The 15,337-nt window shown below is 45.8% G+C and overlaps 1 protein-coding gene across 1 annotated transcript; it reads left to right on the forward strand.

Moving 5' to 3' along the window:
* Positions 1-615: 615 nt before the first annotated feature.
* scfd1 (sec1 family domain containing 1) lies at positions 616-14,947 on the forward strand. The gene is made up of 24 exons (XM_061820555.1): positions 616-749; positions 1,887-1,957; positions 2,392-2,480; positions 2,570-2,660; positions 3,145-3,267; positions 3,333-3,420; positions 3,499-3,644; positions 4,478-4,563; positions 4,648-4,747; positions 5,252-5,391; positions 5,468-5,558; positions 5,650-5,723; positions 6,221-6,302; positions 7,058-7,154; positions 7,885-7,955; positions 8,858-8,937; positions 11,611-11,673; positions 11,778-11,853; positions 12,478-12,531; positions 12,769-12,821; positions 12,903-12,936; positions 13,875-13,940; positions 14,005-14,073; positions 14,786-14,947. Exons 1-24 carry the CDS (start codon positions 719-721, stop codon positions 14,807-14,809), a joined length of 1,899 nt encoding a protein of 632 aa, XP_061676539.1. The 5' UTR covers positions 616-718; the 3' UTR covers positions 14,810-14,947.
* The last annotated feature ends 390 nt before the right edge of the window (positions 14,948-15,337 follow it).

Raw genomic sequence — 15,337 nt, forward strand, 5'->3', positions numbered from 1 at the left:
CTTGGGAAATGAAGACAATATTAAAAGAATACATTTGTAGAGTAGAATGCCCATAAAATATGACTTGTTCGAAAACTTCAGTACTATATAATGTTGCATCCACCTTTATATTTGGAAAATACTTTTTCGGATGATTGCGCCCTTATTTTGGAAAAAAAAATGTCCTTGTTGGTACTTTTATCGTGACAAAAGTACGATGTCTAATAACTAAAAAAATATGTATTGTAATGTTTCAACAACAGTAGAAATACACAACTTTTAAGATACAACGTAGGGTTTTTTTTTAACTACATATTGTAGTTCTGTTTAAATGACGTTACGATTGTGACTTTTTTTTTTTTTTAAAGTTTGAAAACCTCAATGTAGGATTACAAGAAGAAATTCTGCATCTAATTTTTGTCTATACATTAAAATCTGCCTTTTTTTGGGGGGGGGTAAATCTTTTGATGATTCATCTATTGTATTTGTACATCAGAACGTTGTTGTTTTGAACTAATGCATCCTAGTTCTCACTTTTCTCAGTAAAGGTCAACTTTTCCCGCACGCCATGCGTCTTTCCTTATTCGTGGAAAAAGGCCGCTGAGTGAGACCTCTTCTTATTTTCGGGCACGCTTTTGATGGTCCCCGCATTCGGCGTCCGAGTGACGCATCTTCGCTTTTGAGTGAGTGGTTTTTTTTCTTTGCGTTGACACGTCATCTAAACCGCACAACATCCAAGATGGCGGCGTCTGTGCGAGAGAAGCAGACAGGTCTGTCAGCTTTTTTTACATTTTGTATTTGTTTATTTTTCTGAATAATTTAAGATCTCTATAAGTTGACTAATCACACTTTTGATATTTGAAGGCTCAACTAGAAGGAAAGGCAAGTTTAGAGCCGCTTTCCGGGCTTGTTTGCTGTCGAATTAGCCTCGGTTAGCTTGCGAATGGATGTTTTGCTCGGAATTCCTTCGTTTTTCCTCCATAAACACTTGACGTGGTCGGCACCGAAACAACACCGGATTCGGAAAGGGAAAGTGAAGCCAAAAGCGACTTTGACGAACGAGTCGCATTTATGTGGCCCCACTGAGCAAATGATGTGTAAAATCTGGACCCACATTTCACATGATTGTCCTTTGTATAATTAATAGCGTTGGAATGTTTCCACAAAACATATTTTTACAGTAACTAGAATAGTTGAACAAATGATGGCGCTTGGCTTCTGATTTCAAAACTGGAGATCAGAGCCAGTGAGCCTCTCCCGGACGTCGCCGGCCGATGGCAGGGTCGCCATTTTCGATGGAACCTTTTTGTTGTCTTGATCTTTGTCCAACTTTCAAAAGGCAGAGTGACATCATGAGAATGGGGCAAGACGCAAAATGACAACGTATTGGAATGATTTCAAAATCACGTGCTAATCAATTCCAGTCACTATGTGAAACAGTAGCTACATCTCAGGATAGCACAAATCATCATTTAAAAAGTACAATGTATCAACTTGAAGTAGTCAACGTTGTGCTCTGTGTACAAATGTGAGGTAAAAATCAAGCAAATAAACTTCTGTTCTTGAAACAGTCCAAAGAAAGAACAAGTGGCAAGGTTTACAAAATAATGACGGACAGCGGTCAGTTATTCTTATTTTCACACATAATTAAGAATACGACCACGAAAGATTTTGAGCTCGACATTTCTCTTCCTTTGGGTGAGTGGCAGACTCAACGTGCATTTGAGAGGCTGAAATGGTTGACTTTGCTCTCTGTTGAATCCAGAACAGGTTGTTAGGATAGATGGAGGACGGTGCTCTTTCCAACACTTTATAGGACAGAGCCCGGCTTTTCCCAGATTTGGCGCTCGTGTGTACGACTCGTGCCATGTGTGTGTGTTTTTGTTGTTGTTGTTGTTGTCGTGCAGTGGCGCTGAGGCGCATGTTGAACTTCAACGCTCCTCCGGTGAAGAACGCCGCAGCCGAGCCAGTATGGAAGGTAACTTTTGCAAAAGCCCGGCCGGCTTCAGCCACGCGTCGCGACGCTGCCGCGGGTGCGCTTCTCCAGCGCTCGCGTGGAAAAGGGAAATTGTTGCAGAACTGATACTGCAAACTAAATTGTGGGATTTATCAGCGTCTGAGCACTTTTTGGCTGAACTTTATAGCTCAGAGGACAGTCAGCGTTTTTTTTTTTTTTTTTTTTCTTGCAGACTTTTTTTTTTTTTTTTTGTTTTTTAATGTCGTTAATATCTTTGCCTTACGTTAGAATTTCAAAAAAATTAATAATCAGAATTTACCGTGTCGGAAAGGGAAAATATCATGGGATTATGTTCGGGTCATTTGATTTTTCAATGTACATGTATTTAATTAGCTAGAAAATTGGCTATTTTCCACGAATTGCTTGGCGAGCCCAATGTCTGTGCTGTTCTGCAGGTTCTGATCTACGACCGTTTTGGACAGGACATCATCTCGCCGCTGCTGTCGGTCAAAGAGCTCAGAGACGTGGGCATCACGCTGCACCTGTGAGACGCACGCATACACACACGCGCGCACGTATGACGTCACACACCCACCCAGAATGACGCGACGGCGGCGGCGTTTGTGGCTCCAGGTCGCTTCACTCGGACAGAGATCCGATTCCCGACGTGCCGGCCATCTACTTCGTCATGCCCTCGGAAGAGAACGTGGACCGGATCTGTCAGGTGCCGCCACGCCCACGCGCACATTCGGGTCTGGCTTGACCAATCGGGCAGCTGGTTCACATCACGTGACACCACCCGGGGAGGGGAGGGGGGGGGGGGTCAAGCTGCGGCTGTTCCTACATTCTTCAATTCTAGAAAAGTCTTTGGCGGGCGAAACGGTCCCACAATTCCCACTGCTTAAGTCCATTTGAGGGTAAATTTCGCATCAATATTTCGGGATGTACATTTCTGTTGACAATTTGTTTGCCTGCCCTTCCCTTCTTGTCCTGGAGGTGGCATCAAATTGATGGATGCGCTTTGGATTGGGGGGGGGGGGGGGGGGCCACATCGCTTGGGAGTCTGCGCTGATGAAGCCGGGTCATAACAAACCCACCCCACCCCAAGAAAAATATAATTAAAAATTGGACCGAGCGGCAGCTCCCGACTGGCAAACGCGCCACAACGGGGCTGCACTTCCTTGCTTCTGATGCGCGCGCGTGTGCAGGACTTGAGGAACCAGCTGTACGAGTCGTACTACCTGAACTTCATCTCGGCCATCAGTCGAAGCAAACTGGAGGACATCGCCGGGGCGGCGCTGGCCGCCAACGCCGTGGGCCAGATCTCCAAGGTTGCCGCCCGCCGTCCCTTTTCAGGGGTGTTGAGTATCTGGTCGATCCCGCGGCTGCGTTTCAGGTGTACGACCAGTACCTGAACTTCATCACGCTGGAGGACGACATGTTCATCCTGTGCCATCAAAACACGGAGCTCATCTCCTACCACGGTCGGTGAGCCGCGCGCCGGGCCGCTAAATTGCCGCGTGACGAGCGCCTGACGGCGCGGCCCCGCCCCGCCCCCGCAGCCATCAACCGAGGTGACGTCCAGGACGCCGACGTGGAGGCCATCATGGACACCATCGTGGACAGCCTCTTCTGCTTCTTCGTCACGCTGGGCGCCGTGCCCATCATCCGTTGTCCCCGTGGCAACGCGGCCGAGATGGTCGCCGTGGTGAGTTGAAGGCTACGCGCGCTTGAAGCCCGTCACGCCGCCTGCATCGTATTTTTGTTTTTCTTTTTTTTCCTCATCCTTCAGTAAAAATGTCACATCAGCTTTGTGAATTCATGACAAATTTGTACTTTTATTAGTTCAGCATTTTTCCGGTGCCAATTTAAAAAAGCAAAAAAAAGATGTCTTGGGGCCGCTCGCTCCGTGCGGAACTTCTCGCGAGCGACGCAGGTCGGCCCGTATCCTGCGTGCGCTTTGCCGACGACGCGACGGCTCGTATTGTTTGTTTGTCTTCAATATTTATTGATGTCAAACGGATATCATGGACGTAACCACCAAGGAAGCCTAAACGTCGTCTACGGCGTCTTTTGTTGCAAAACATTTGCGGAAGTAGCTGGTTCGTTTGGGGCTCGGCCGAAACCGAAGGCCGGGACCCGCAGAACCCAAAGGAAGGCTGCAGATTTCAACACAGCAGCTTCTTTAGATCCAGTTTGTGAACAGACAACAATATTTTTCAAAAATTGTTCTTTCAATCCTGCTTTTCTTATGACTCGGTACGTCCTCGACTGTCACGCATCCAACACACAAATACGACAGTAGTTCCGCTTGAGGCAACCCTTTTTTTTTTTTTGATTGTGTATGGACCAAATCTACTGAGGGCTGACCCGAGTTCTTTCCTCCTTGAATTTCTCCCCTTCTGACCTCGATGACATTTTCGTTGCATTTTGCCGTGTTATGACAAGTAAAGAAGGAGGAAGCGCCGAGTCATGAGATTCTTTCAGACGTGGCACCACTGTACTCGTAACTTTTCACGGCGTGCCCGCGTCGTCTCGTAGAAATTGGACAAGAAGCTGCGCGAGAACCTGCGCGACGCCAGGAACAGCCTCTTCACAGGAGACAACATGGCCGCCGGGCAGTTCAGGTACACGCACGGCAGGTAAACGCGGCGTCTGCATCGCCCGCTCCCGTGACAGACGGTTCTCGTCGTCGTCGTTGGCCCGCGCAGCTTCCAAAGGCCTCTCTTCGTGCTGGTCGACCGCAACGTGGACATGGCCACGCCCCTTCACCACACCTGGACCTATCAGGCGCTCATCCACGACGTGATGGTGAGCTGTCAATCGTCCGTCTGCCCGCCCACAAGTTGCAAAAAAAGAGGATTTTTTTTTTTTGTCATCCCTAAAACATTAGTCTTGTTACAAAAAAAAACATTTTAGTTAAGAATGTAACTTTAAAAAAAAAATAATTTGTAAAATGAAGTTTGGGTTTGGTTATTGGTAAATTATGAACAATTACTGTGAGGCCAATGCTCCACACTTGCTCCACCATGCCACTTAGTTCCATTCGTCAGATATTTTTTTTTTTTCATGAAATAAATTAATTTAGGCTAAGTAAAAGAAATATGAGTGTTAGTGAAATGAACATTTTTTTATATTGGTGAAACCGTCCATTAATTGTGAGAACAAATGAGTGAATGTGTTGTAAATTAATGACCAAAAAGTATTTTCATTTAAAAATGTATTTAATTTATTTAAATGGGTTAATTTTTTTTTTTTTTTTTTTTTTTTAATATTCATCTCAAAACGCACGGGCCCACCCACGTGTCCCGGCAGGACTTTCACCTCAACAGGGTGATGCTGGAGGAGGGCGCTGGCACCGAGACGTCCCCCGCCGGCGCCAGACCCAAGAAGAAGAGCAGGCGGACCTACGACCTGACGGCCGCTGACAAGTTCTGGCAGAGACACAAGGGCAGGTGAGTAAAAAGCATCCCGACTGTCATCGTCGCCGCCGCCGCCGGCTCGAGTTCTGAACGCGTGTCGGCACCGCAGTCCCTTCCCGGAGGTGGCCGAGTCGGTTCAGGAGGAGCTGGACACGTACCGGGCGCAGGAGGACGAGGTCAAACGTCTCAAGAGCATCATGGTGAGAAAGGCGCCAGCAGGCCCCCCCCTCTCTGTGTGACCTCTCTCTGACCCACCCCCCCCCCCCCCCCCAATCCCCTGTTTGCGTGCAGGGCCTGGAGGGCGAGGACGAGGGCGCCATCAGCATGTTGTCGGACAACACCGCCAAGCTCACCTCGGCCGTCAGGTACAATCGAGATGTTGATGCTGCTTTGCTGACTTTTCCCGCCTGTTATTAGAAAAAAAATGCAAATTTGAGCAGCGCTTTTTTTTTGGGGGGGGTGATATTGAGTCTGAGAAAAGTTCAGGAGTCCCAAGGAAGAGCGACAAATCTGATTTAGCACTTCGTGGGCAGAAAAGGCGAAAAAGTAATGGACACGCTAAGCATATTTTGGGCGGGTGCTGATAAAATAGTTTAATTAATGTTCATGACATCTTTGCTACCCAATCATAACATTGAAGCTGAACAAAATGTATAAAAAGGTAAATTTATGTGCAACACAATTGAGGTGTATGTATATGTACATTATATGCCATTATCACTATATACATGAAATTATTCTTTTGCCCGCATATCATTGAATACATAAGTGAAATATGTCCCATCGTGTCGTGGAAAAGTGCCGTTTTAAAATGCCAGGGCCACCGTTTCCCATCCATTTCTTTTGTGTTGATGTTGCTCAGTTCTCTGCCCGAACTGCTGGAGAAGAAACGTCTGATCGACCTGCACACCAACGTGGCCACGGCCGTGCTGGACCACATCAAGGTACCGCAACGCGCAACCTTTTCGGACGCGGCGGTACGTGGCACCTCGCCGGCGTCGTTCGCCGTTCGTAATGGGTGCCCTGCGGTGTTGCCGCAGGTACCCTAAAAAAGTGACCGAGTTACTTTACGCGTGAGCTGATTGCAAAAGTAACGAGGCTACGCAGGAACAAAAAAAAAAAAAAAAAGTCGCTTTTTAGACACTTTCAGGAGCTGCCAAATGATGTCAGCGGCGATGTCACTTGGCCACAACAACAACAACAACAAGGATGAGCTTAACCGAGGCCATTAGTTGGGAATGTGCGCCACACAATGATGTCGGCAGCGTGAAGCAATAAATTCAAGATGAGGGGAAAAAAAGTCAGCGTCGCAGGAAATCAGCAACTTAGTCCTGACTTCACATGCTTAGGAAGTCACAAAACGTAAAGTAGAACACCGTCATCAGTCCACTTCTCGATGGACGGACGGACGGCTGCCGCACTTTCTCCTGTGCAATGAACGATGGCTTGCCAATTTCTTTCTCTCTTCTCTTTGTTGGAATCTCCATTCAGCGTTAGAAGTAAATGGAACTTTGCGAGATACACTAAAGTAGCTTCGGCACTGTTAGCTTGACGAAGTAACGGCGCTTACTTTGCTCACGACCGACACCGACACACAGTAAAATCTATCCGGCAACACGCGGTCTACGCACAGTGCGTTATTCCACGCAACGCAAGCGTCCTGTCGTCGTAACGCTGAACGCGTCGCGTGTCTTTTCAGACCCGAAAACTGGATGTTTATTTTGAGTATGAAGAAAAACTGATGAGCAAGTCGACGTTGGACAAATCGCTGCTGGACATCATCAGCGACCCGGACGGTACGTGGATTTGTCTCGACGTGTGTTGTCCTTTTCGTCTGCCTTCTGAGTCACATTTTCTGAATTAATGCGTCGGTGCGGAAATACAAACAACGGTTGAAACGTTGGTGTTCATTTTTGTGAAGTCCTTTGAGTCACTCGGGCACGGGTGTCAAACTCAAGGCCCGCGAGTTCACATCTGGCCCGCCACATCAGTTTGTGGGGCCCCGCGCAAGCAAATCACTTGTCAACTTGTGTGATTATTGCTAAAATATGTACCAAGACATCAAATTATTATTTGTAATAGATACATGTGTAAAGGTTTGAGATATTGCAAGCATTTTTTGAGTTACAACCCCTTTTTTTTTCCAGTGACTTGACTAATAGTTGACTCTGAATTTGAACACGTTGCAGTTCTGTAGGACTGCAATGAAAATTTCCTTCAGCGTTTGGAAGTCGGAGCGCCAAGCCGAAGCTCCGGTCAAAAAGTCGAAACTCCTTTCAGTTCTTTACAGTATGAAAAAGAATGCTTTGATGACGTGCGCTCATTTCTCATTTTGTTAAGTGTACGTAGTTCTTTTATAATGACTCGCCAATTAATTTCATCTTGCTTGGAATCAAATCATTTGTACTGGTTTTGAATTTCTTATTTTGACTTAGAAAAATAATTTTTATTCTTTTTTTTTTTTTTTTTTTGCCCCATTTGCAATGAATTTGTGAATTAATTAATATTTGGGTTGTGTGTTTTCAGCGGGGACTCCCGAAGACAAGATGCGACTTTTCCTCATCTTCTACGTCACAGCTCAGCAGCCTCCTTCGGAGGTAGTACCACCGCCGACCCACAGGGGGCGCGCCGATTTTGAATTAATCAACGTATTCAAGTTTGCTCTTAGGAATGATTTCAAAGGCCAAAAGCCACCCCAAATTTAACTGTGTAAAAGACCTCTTTTTATAACAAAAATGCTATTTTCTTTTTCTTCATAGTAATTAACCAGTTATTTAATACCGTGTTGGTGTGCATTTTTTTTAGTTGCAGACAAAACTATGGAAAAACTGCCGAAAGATTTGTAATTGCCTAGAGGTGCCACAAGATGGTGGCAATATGTTCCTTTTTTTCTAAATGAAGCTCTTCAGTTCACTGGAATGTAGTTCCTTAGTACTAAGGTACCATAAAATGGTGGTTAAAATTAAAAAAATAGTTTAAAACTGGTCTAAAAAAAAAAAAAACGTGCAAAAATGTGAATGCTGAGCCTTGAAAAAATATGTGGGGATTTTTTTTTTTTTTTTTTTTTTTTTGAGGGCGGGCAACACCTGAATGAATTAAACAACTGTGATGTCCAAAATCAGTCAAAGAAGTGTGCCGGCTTCCGTGTCGGCCATTTTGCCGCTGGATTTCGGCCTCACGTGGCGCGAGGCTTGCGTAACGCACGAGGGAGACAAAGGAAACGTTGATGCGAGCCTTTCGCCGTCTGCCCGCACTCGTCTGACGATGTGATGTCGATCGCAGGCCCGCGATGAACGCAGCGACGTCCTCGTAAATCTCGGCGACTCGGTCCAAACCTTTCCGAAGCGCGCAGGAATGTTCGCCCCCCACCCCCTTTTTTTTTTTTTTTTTTTTTACTTGTTGTTATATTCTTTGTTTTTCCTCATCATGTTGACCTTGTCGTCGGTCCAAATATGCAAATGAGCCGGCAGAACTTTGTGTCTTTGTTCTGTGCCCGCAGTCGGACTTGGAGCAGTATAAAACGGCTCTGCTGGACGCCGGCTGTGACCTGTCGCCCCTCAGCTACATCAAACAGTGGAAGTGAGTTGCGAGCGTGTACGATGCGATGAAAAAGTATTTGCCCTCTTCTCAAATTTTCTTTCCCCGCTTTGATGTTTCGGATCCTCAAACAAATATCGGACAGAAAGAACCTACAAAAACATCAAATGACGATATTATCTATTCGGGGGGCGGGGGGGGGGGATACCATATTCAAAGTTATCTGCCTCTCTGTGGAAAAGTAAATACCTCCCTTGTTAAGTCAAGAATTTATTGTGGCTAGTCACAATTTTTGATGACCTCCAGACCCGTTCCCACAAGAAAAGCCGACAAAACCAAGTTGGACTAAATGCCACGTGTCTAAGAAAGTCCAGAACAGTTATTGACATTGATCGGTCGGACCAGAAAGGTCTACGAGAGTCAGCTGTGAAGCTTTAGGAATCCAACCAACCATGTGGTGAACCCTCCCGGAAGAGGCTGGTCGACATTGAATAACCCCGAGAGAACAGTGATGACTCACCCGGGAGGACACAAAAGGAATTTGGGGCAACTGCAGGCCTACCTTGCCTACGTTAAGGTCGGAGTTCATGTCGCAGTAGTGAAGAAAAGACTGGGCAAAAGTGGCATCAAAACCACTGATGAGTAAAAAGAACACAAAGGCTTGTCTTGTGTTTGCCCACCCCCCCCACCTGCCCCCAAAAAATGACAAACAACATCAAAATTTTGTACCGAGACTCTGGGGAGAATATCTCTGGACTGACGAGATGAAAATGGACCTTTTTTGGAAAGTGTGTCTCGTTAAATCTGGGGCGTAAACGTAGCACAGCATTTCAGAAAAAGGAGCAGTGGTGTGACGGTCTTGGGCTGCTTTGCTCCTTCTGGACCTGGACAACTTGCTGTAATGTGACTGACGGAACCGCGAATTCTGCACTTTACCAGTACTCCCTGAAGGAGAATGTTCAGCCATCAGTTTGTGAGCTCAAGCTGAAGCGCACTTGGGTTTTGCAGCCGGACCTTGATCCGAAACGCAAGCAAGTCAACAGAATGAAGGTTGGAGGACTTGAGGTGCTTCGGATCTTTCTGGAGAAGCCTCCGTTTTGCAGAATTCAAAGAAGCGTTCAAGGCGCAGTCATGAAAATAATTGCCAAATTTGGGAAATACTTGTTGCCTAGATAGTTTTTGACGAGTTTTGCGTGTGACGATTTTATGATTTCAGTAGTCCTTTGTTCTGGTGTGGCCGAGCAGCTGAATGGTTTTGCTCCTTTCCGTCACACGTGTCCTGTCTCTGAGACACATGTGCCAAAAAAATGGCTAATTAAGATTGGGGGTGGGAGGGGGGACAAAGAGAGAAAGAGAGAAAGAAAGAGTTGTCTTATTTTGTCCTCGAGAGAAGGGGGGGGGGGCCGCCGAGACGAAAAGGAGCGAGAAACAATTTAGCTGCTCTGCCACACCAGAACAAAAAAACCATTCAAGTCGGAAGAAAATCGTCAGCCGCGGTGGTCGCAAACGGCGATGACGGCTGAGGATGTGGCGTGGCCATCTTGACTCGAGAGTGCGTCAAGAAAGCGACAAATGGGCTCGGGGGGGCAACCCGACGCACAACCGTCACAATAACGTAATGGCGCCCATCACAGGGCGAGTTTGAAACTCCTGCCGCAAAAGTCGGCCTCTCCTTCTGTTCCAAAGTCGTTCCAGACCGCAGATTGGGATTGGTCGGCGCTAAAAGTCTTCGCTAGCGGCGGATCCTCTCGCTTCGAGGTGATTGCTTCGCATCGGGGGCTCGCCGGGACCGGCTGGCGGTGTGATAGGGGAAACTACAAGATAATACAGCTCAAAAGTCCAAATGGATTTGGAGCTTTCAGGGGCCCTTATTTTATTTTTTTACGTAAGGCCAGAAACATTGAATATTTTTTTCCTGTTAACAAAAAAAAACATTTAAAAACCACCTTGCACGTGGACTTGAGTTATGGTTGTCTGACATTTAAAAGTTTGATCACCTTAAACATTAAAGTGGGGAAACTATGAAAATATCTAAGAATTTGAGTTTCCTTCATGTGTGCGTGCGCGCTCGCCTCCGCTCCGCGTGGTGAACGTCCGCTCGCGGCCTCCTGGAAATCACGTTAGCGATTTCCCCGGGGACGCGCTGTCGACGTAAAGATGTTGAAGACGAGCTGCCGGTTGAGATCTCGATTTCGCGTCCTCAGAAAACCTCGACGGCGTCGGGACGCTGGAAAACGGCGACGACTGCGCCGTCTCTATTGGCGCTTTCGCGGCTGCGTGCTAACGTGGAGTCTTTGCAGCTCCCGTTGCGCTGAAAACATTCAACATGAAAAAAATCAAATCAAATCCAGTCATTTTTCAGGGATGGCATTTTGCCGTGATTTGAGTACAAATGCTTCATGTTCTAAATGTTTTGATTTCATGTGATGGAGAAAATATTACCATTGTTAGCTAAAATGTTAGCGCTTGCTTCCTTTGCTTAGTTCGGTTTACAAACCAAGCAATAACAATGTTGTTATTATAGCTAGCAAGGTTGCCTTTTTTTTTTTTTTTTTTCTAATTTATGGGAGCGAAGTAGAAGTAAGCGTAACGTTGCAAAGTTGACGTCTTTGGTGTAAAAGAAACGTTTCCGTTCTGTTCAGTTTGAATTCATGACGCGTTGACTCTAAAAGCGGGAAATGACGAACCAATCGGCAGCTTTTGAATTTTGCGCAGGGCCTTCACCAAGATGGCCGCCACACCCGCCAACTACGGCAACAGCGGAGTGAAGCCCATGGGGTACGTTGAACGTCTCCGGCGTAGTTTGCGGCGAACCCGATTCCCGGCCTCACCTTGTCCTCCTGCTCCTCCGTTTGCCCCCCCCGTCTTCCTTTCCCGCTCAGGCTGTTTTCGCGAGTGATGAATAGCGGTTCTCAGCTGGTGATGGAGGGAGTCAAGAACTTGGTGCTCAAACAGCACGTGAGTCCCGTCGTCCCCCCCCCCCCATCTGACGCACAGCAACAAAACACCTGTGCAAGTCGTTTGGCGCCGTCGGCCTTCCTTCTTGTTCAGACTGGAAAGGGGCCCGATAGGTCGGATGGGCCCCCGCCCCCTTGTGACGTCGTTTTTTTGGGGGGGCTTGCGGTTAACCCCCCACCCCAAAAGACAACCAGACAAACGATGTTGACTTTCTTCTCTGGGTTTGTCCAATAGCAGTCGGCACCTTTATGGGAAAAGTGTTTTTCCAGAAAAAGATGGAGACACCCGTCCCCCCAGGACTAAAAGGATCTTTTTGTTTTTTCAATAAAATAGTCTTTGGGACAAAGATGAAATGTTATCATTTCCAAGAAAGGTTGGGGGGAAAATGTTCTCATTTTTTTTTTTTTTGGGGGGGGGGGTGTCAATTTTCAAAAAAGTTTAATTTAGTTTTTCAATTAAGTTTATTTTTCAAAAAAAAAAAAAAGACTTCAACATTTTTGGGATGCTATTCCGAGATTTATTTATTTCATAAATGAAGTTGTAATATTCCAAGAATAATTATTGTGGAGGGAAAAAGATTGCGCTTTTTTGTTTGTTTGTTTTCATGTCGTTTGTGTCTTCCAGAACCTTCCAGTCACTCGAATTCTCGACAACCTGATGGAGATGAAGTCGCACGCTGTGAGTGTGACACCGCACCAACGCGCGAAAGCCAAGTCGTGGGAGGGAAGTCCTTCAAAATAATCATAATCATAATAATTGGGAGGAGGATGAAAGACGTTCCTCCGCGGCGTCTTGGTGCGTTTTTCGATTTGATTTCCCCTCCTCGACTCGACTTCCTGCGCCCGTGGCGCGTTGACTCCGCCTCCCGGCTGTCCGTCACCCGTGTCACGTGACCTTGTTTCCGCCATCTCCTAGGAGACGGACGACTACCGCTACTTTGACCCCAAGATGCTGCGCGGCAGCGAAAGGTTAGCGCGCGACGGCGGCACTCGCCGTTAGCCGCCCGATGTCGCAGTGACGTCACGTCCACGTTTGCGTGTCTTCCTCAGTTCCGTTCCCAGGAACAAGAACCCGTTCCACGAGGTCAGTCCGTCCGTCTCTTGATTCCTTTCAAAACTCAAAAGCAAGTCGGAGGGGGGGGCATCTTTATTTGAACCCAAAAAAGTCAGGAAAACGAGCACAATCGAGTGGTTTGTTTAGGCTCCAAAAAGAAGTCAAATAAACATGCTGTGAAAGTATAATAATAATAATAAGGTAAAAAAAAAAAAAAGAAAAAGCTTGTATTCGTTCGTAAAGGGTCAAAGAAAAGTTACCAAAAAAAATGATGGCCGGGTGGCAATTTTGCCCGTCGAATTCACACCGACTTTTCTTCGCCTTCCAAATGATGAGTTGACCTAGCACATGTTTTTCTCACAAATCGATCCTGGGGGGATTTTACGGAGGGGGGCGGGGGGGGGGTCACCTTACAAGTGTGTGTGTGTGTGTGTGTGTGCGTGCGCTGCTGCTGCTGCTTCTAAAAGCTTTGCTACAAAATTTATTTGCTGTGTTCATTGCTTAGTTGTGTTGTTCTGCCCCCACACCCCAAAAAATACTGAATACGAAATTTCTTAGCGGCAGCCAACACCTTCAAGTCTCATTTGATGGAAAAATAATGTATATATTAATATTATAAATATATATATATATATTAATGTAGTATTATGTGAAAAAAGTCCATTTACAAACGATGTGAAAGTAAAAATGTGCAAAAATCAACATTGATGGCAAAGAAAAGGTCAGAAAACTAAAATTCTGGTTTTGTATTTCAAAACAAATCCAAGAAATTGACCGAAAAAAAAATCTGTGGGAGAACAAATACATGTAAGGTGACTTTTTTTTTTTTAAACTAATAAGTGTAAATAAAATTTTGATATATTGCAAAAGCAGTCCAAAAAAAATCCAAATGATTTAGAAAATTGCTTCTTTGTGTCAAAGCGATAACGGAATTGTTGACCCCTTTTGCAAACTCGCTCGCTCGCCAGGCTGTGGTTTTCCTGGTGGGGGGAGGAAACTACATCGAGTACCAGAACCTGGTGGACTACGCCAAGGTAGGCCCGCACGCAAATTCCGGCGCCGGCCGCGCGACTCACCACGTTTGTACGTCTGTGGCAGTCCAAAGCGGGCAAGAAGATCGTTTACGGCTGCAGCGAACTCTTCAACGCGGCGCAATTCCTCAAACAGGTCAGCCAGCGCCAGGAAACTTTTCCAAAAGCGATCGATCGATTCATCCATCGCAGGTGTCAAACTCCAGGCGCCGGGCCCACGAAAGTAAAGCGTTGGTGGGCCTGAAGCGCCCACCGAACTGTTAAAAAAAAAAAGAAAGAAAAGAAAAATTGGATCTTCTGCAATCCTCTTTTTGTTTACAAAGAGACTTTCAAGTTCAAAAGTTGCCATTTTGTTGTCTGCACATGAACAATTGAAGATGAAATATTAATTTGGGCCACGCAAAAAAGCAGTCTGACGCCTCTGCGATCCGCCGCAAAATACTTTCAAATACAGAGAAAGAAAACATATTTCAGATATGTCACTTTTCAAAGTGTGAAGGGAAAAGATTGGCTTGAATATTTTTCATCATTTTTTATTCCTAAAAAGTGCAACTTTAAGCAGAAAACGACATACAAACATTTCCTGTGACTGCATCAGAGAAAGTCTGATTGGATGCTGTTGAAGATGGTTTCAATTTTGAAAAAAAATTTGTAAAATTTTTTTTTTTTGAATAAAATAGCAGAGAAAATATTTTGCCCCGGGAAATGGCTTTTTCTTCCCAAAATGTTATCTTGGAAGATTTGTTGTGCAAGTTATTTTCCAAGTTTTGGTTCTGTTTGCCTCATACATTTTTTTTTTTTCCCCAATTGAAGTTTTGTGAGAATATATATATTTTTTTTTTTTTCAGCTTTCGCAGTTGGGCCAAAAGTGAGGAAGCGACGCTGACGAAAACGGGACCATGTGAACTTGTTTCCTGTCAGCGAGAATCAACTCGACCAATATGACCAGTTTCTTCCTCCACCCACCCCCCCCCCCCCACACACACACACACACACCCTCCATCCACCGATTTTTTTTTTTTTTTTTTTTTTTTTTTTTTTTTTTTTTGGGGGAAAAAGGTCCCTCCCTCCCGCCGCGCCGCCGTGATACAAACTTTGAGCTCCGCCGTGTCCGACGATGCACGTGCGCGCGTCATGTGACCGACCACGTGCGCGCCAACAATTTGAGGATTATTCCGCTCGCGTGAACCCTCTTCCACGTATTTGCGTGTATCTCACCGCAATGCATGATGGGAGCGAGCTGATCTCATTTCAGAAGGGAGGAAAAAAAACATTTCAAGGAGAAATAAAGTCTGGAGCAATTATAAAGAAAAAAAAATTCTTTCACGTTTCTTTGAAAATTCAACTGTTTTTTGAGCCGCTTATCCTCACGAGGGTCGCGGAGCCTGTCGTCGGCCGGT

Source organism: Syngnathoides biaculeatus, chromosome 5 (assembly GCF_019802595.1).
Source record: "Syngnathoides biaculeatus isolate LvHL_M chromosome 5, ASM1980259v1, whole genome shotgun sequence".
In the NCBI taxonomy this organism is placed as follows: Eukaryota; Metazoa; Chordata; class Actinopteri; order Syngnathiformes; family Syngnathidae; genus Syngnathoides; species Syngnathoides biaculeatus.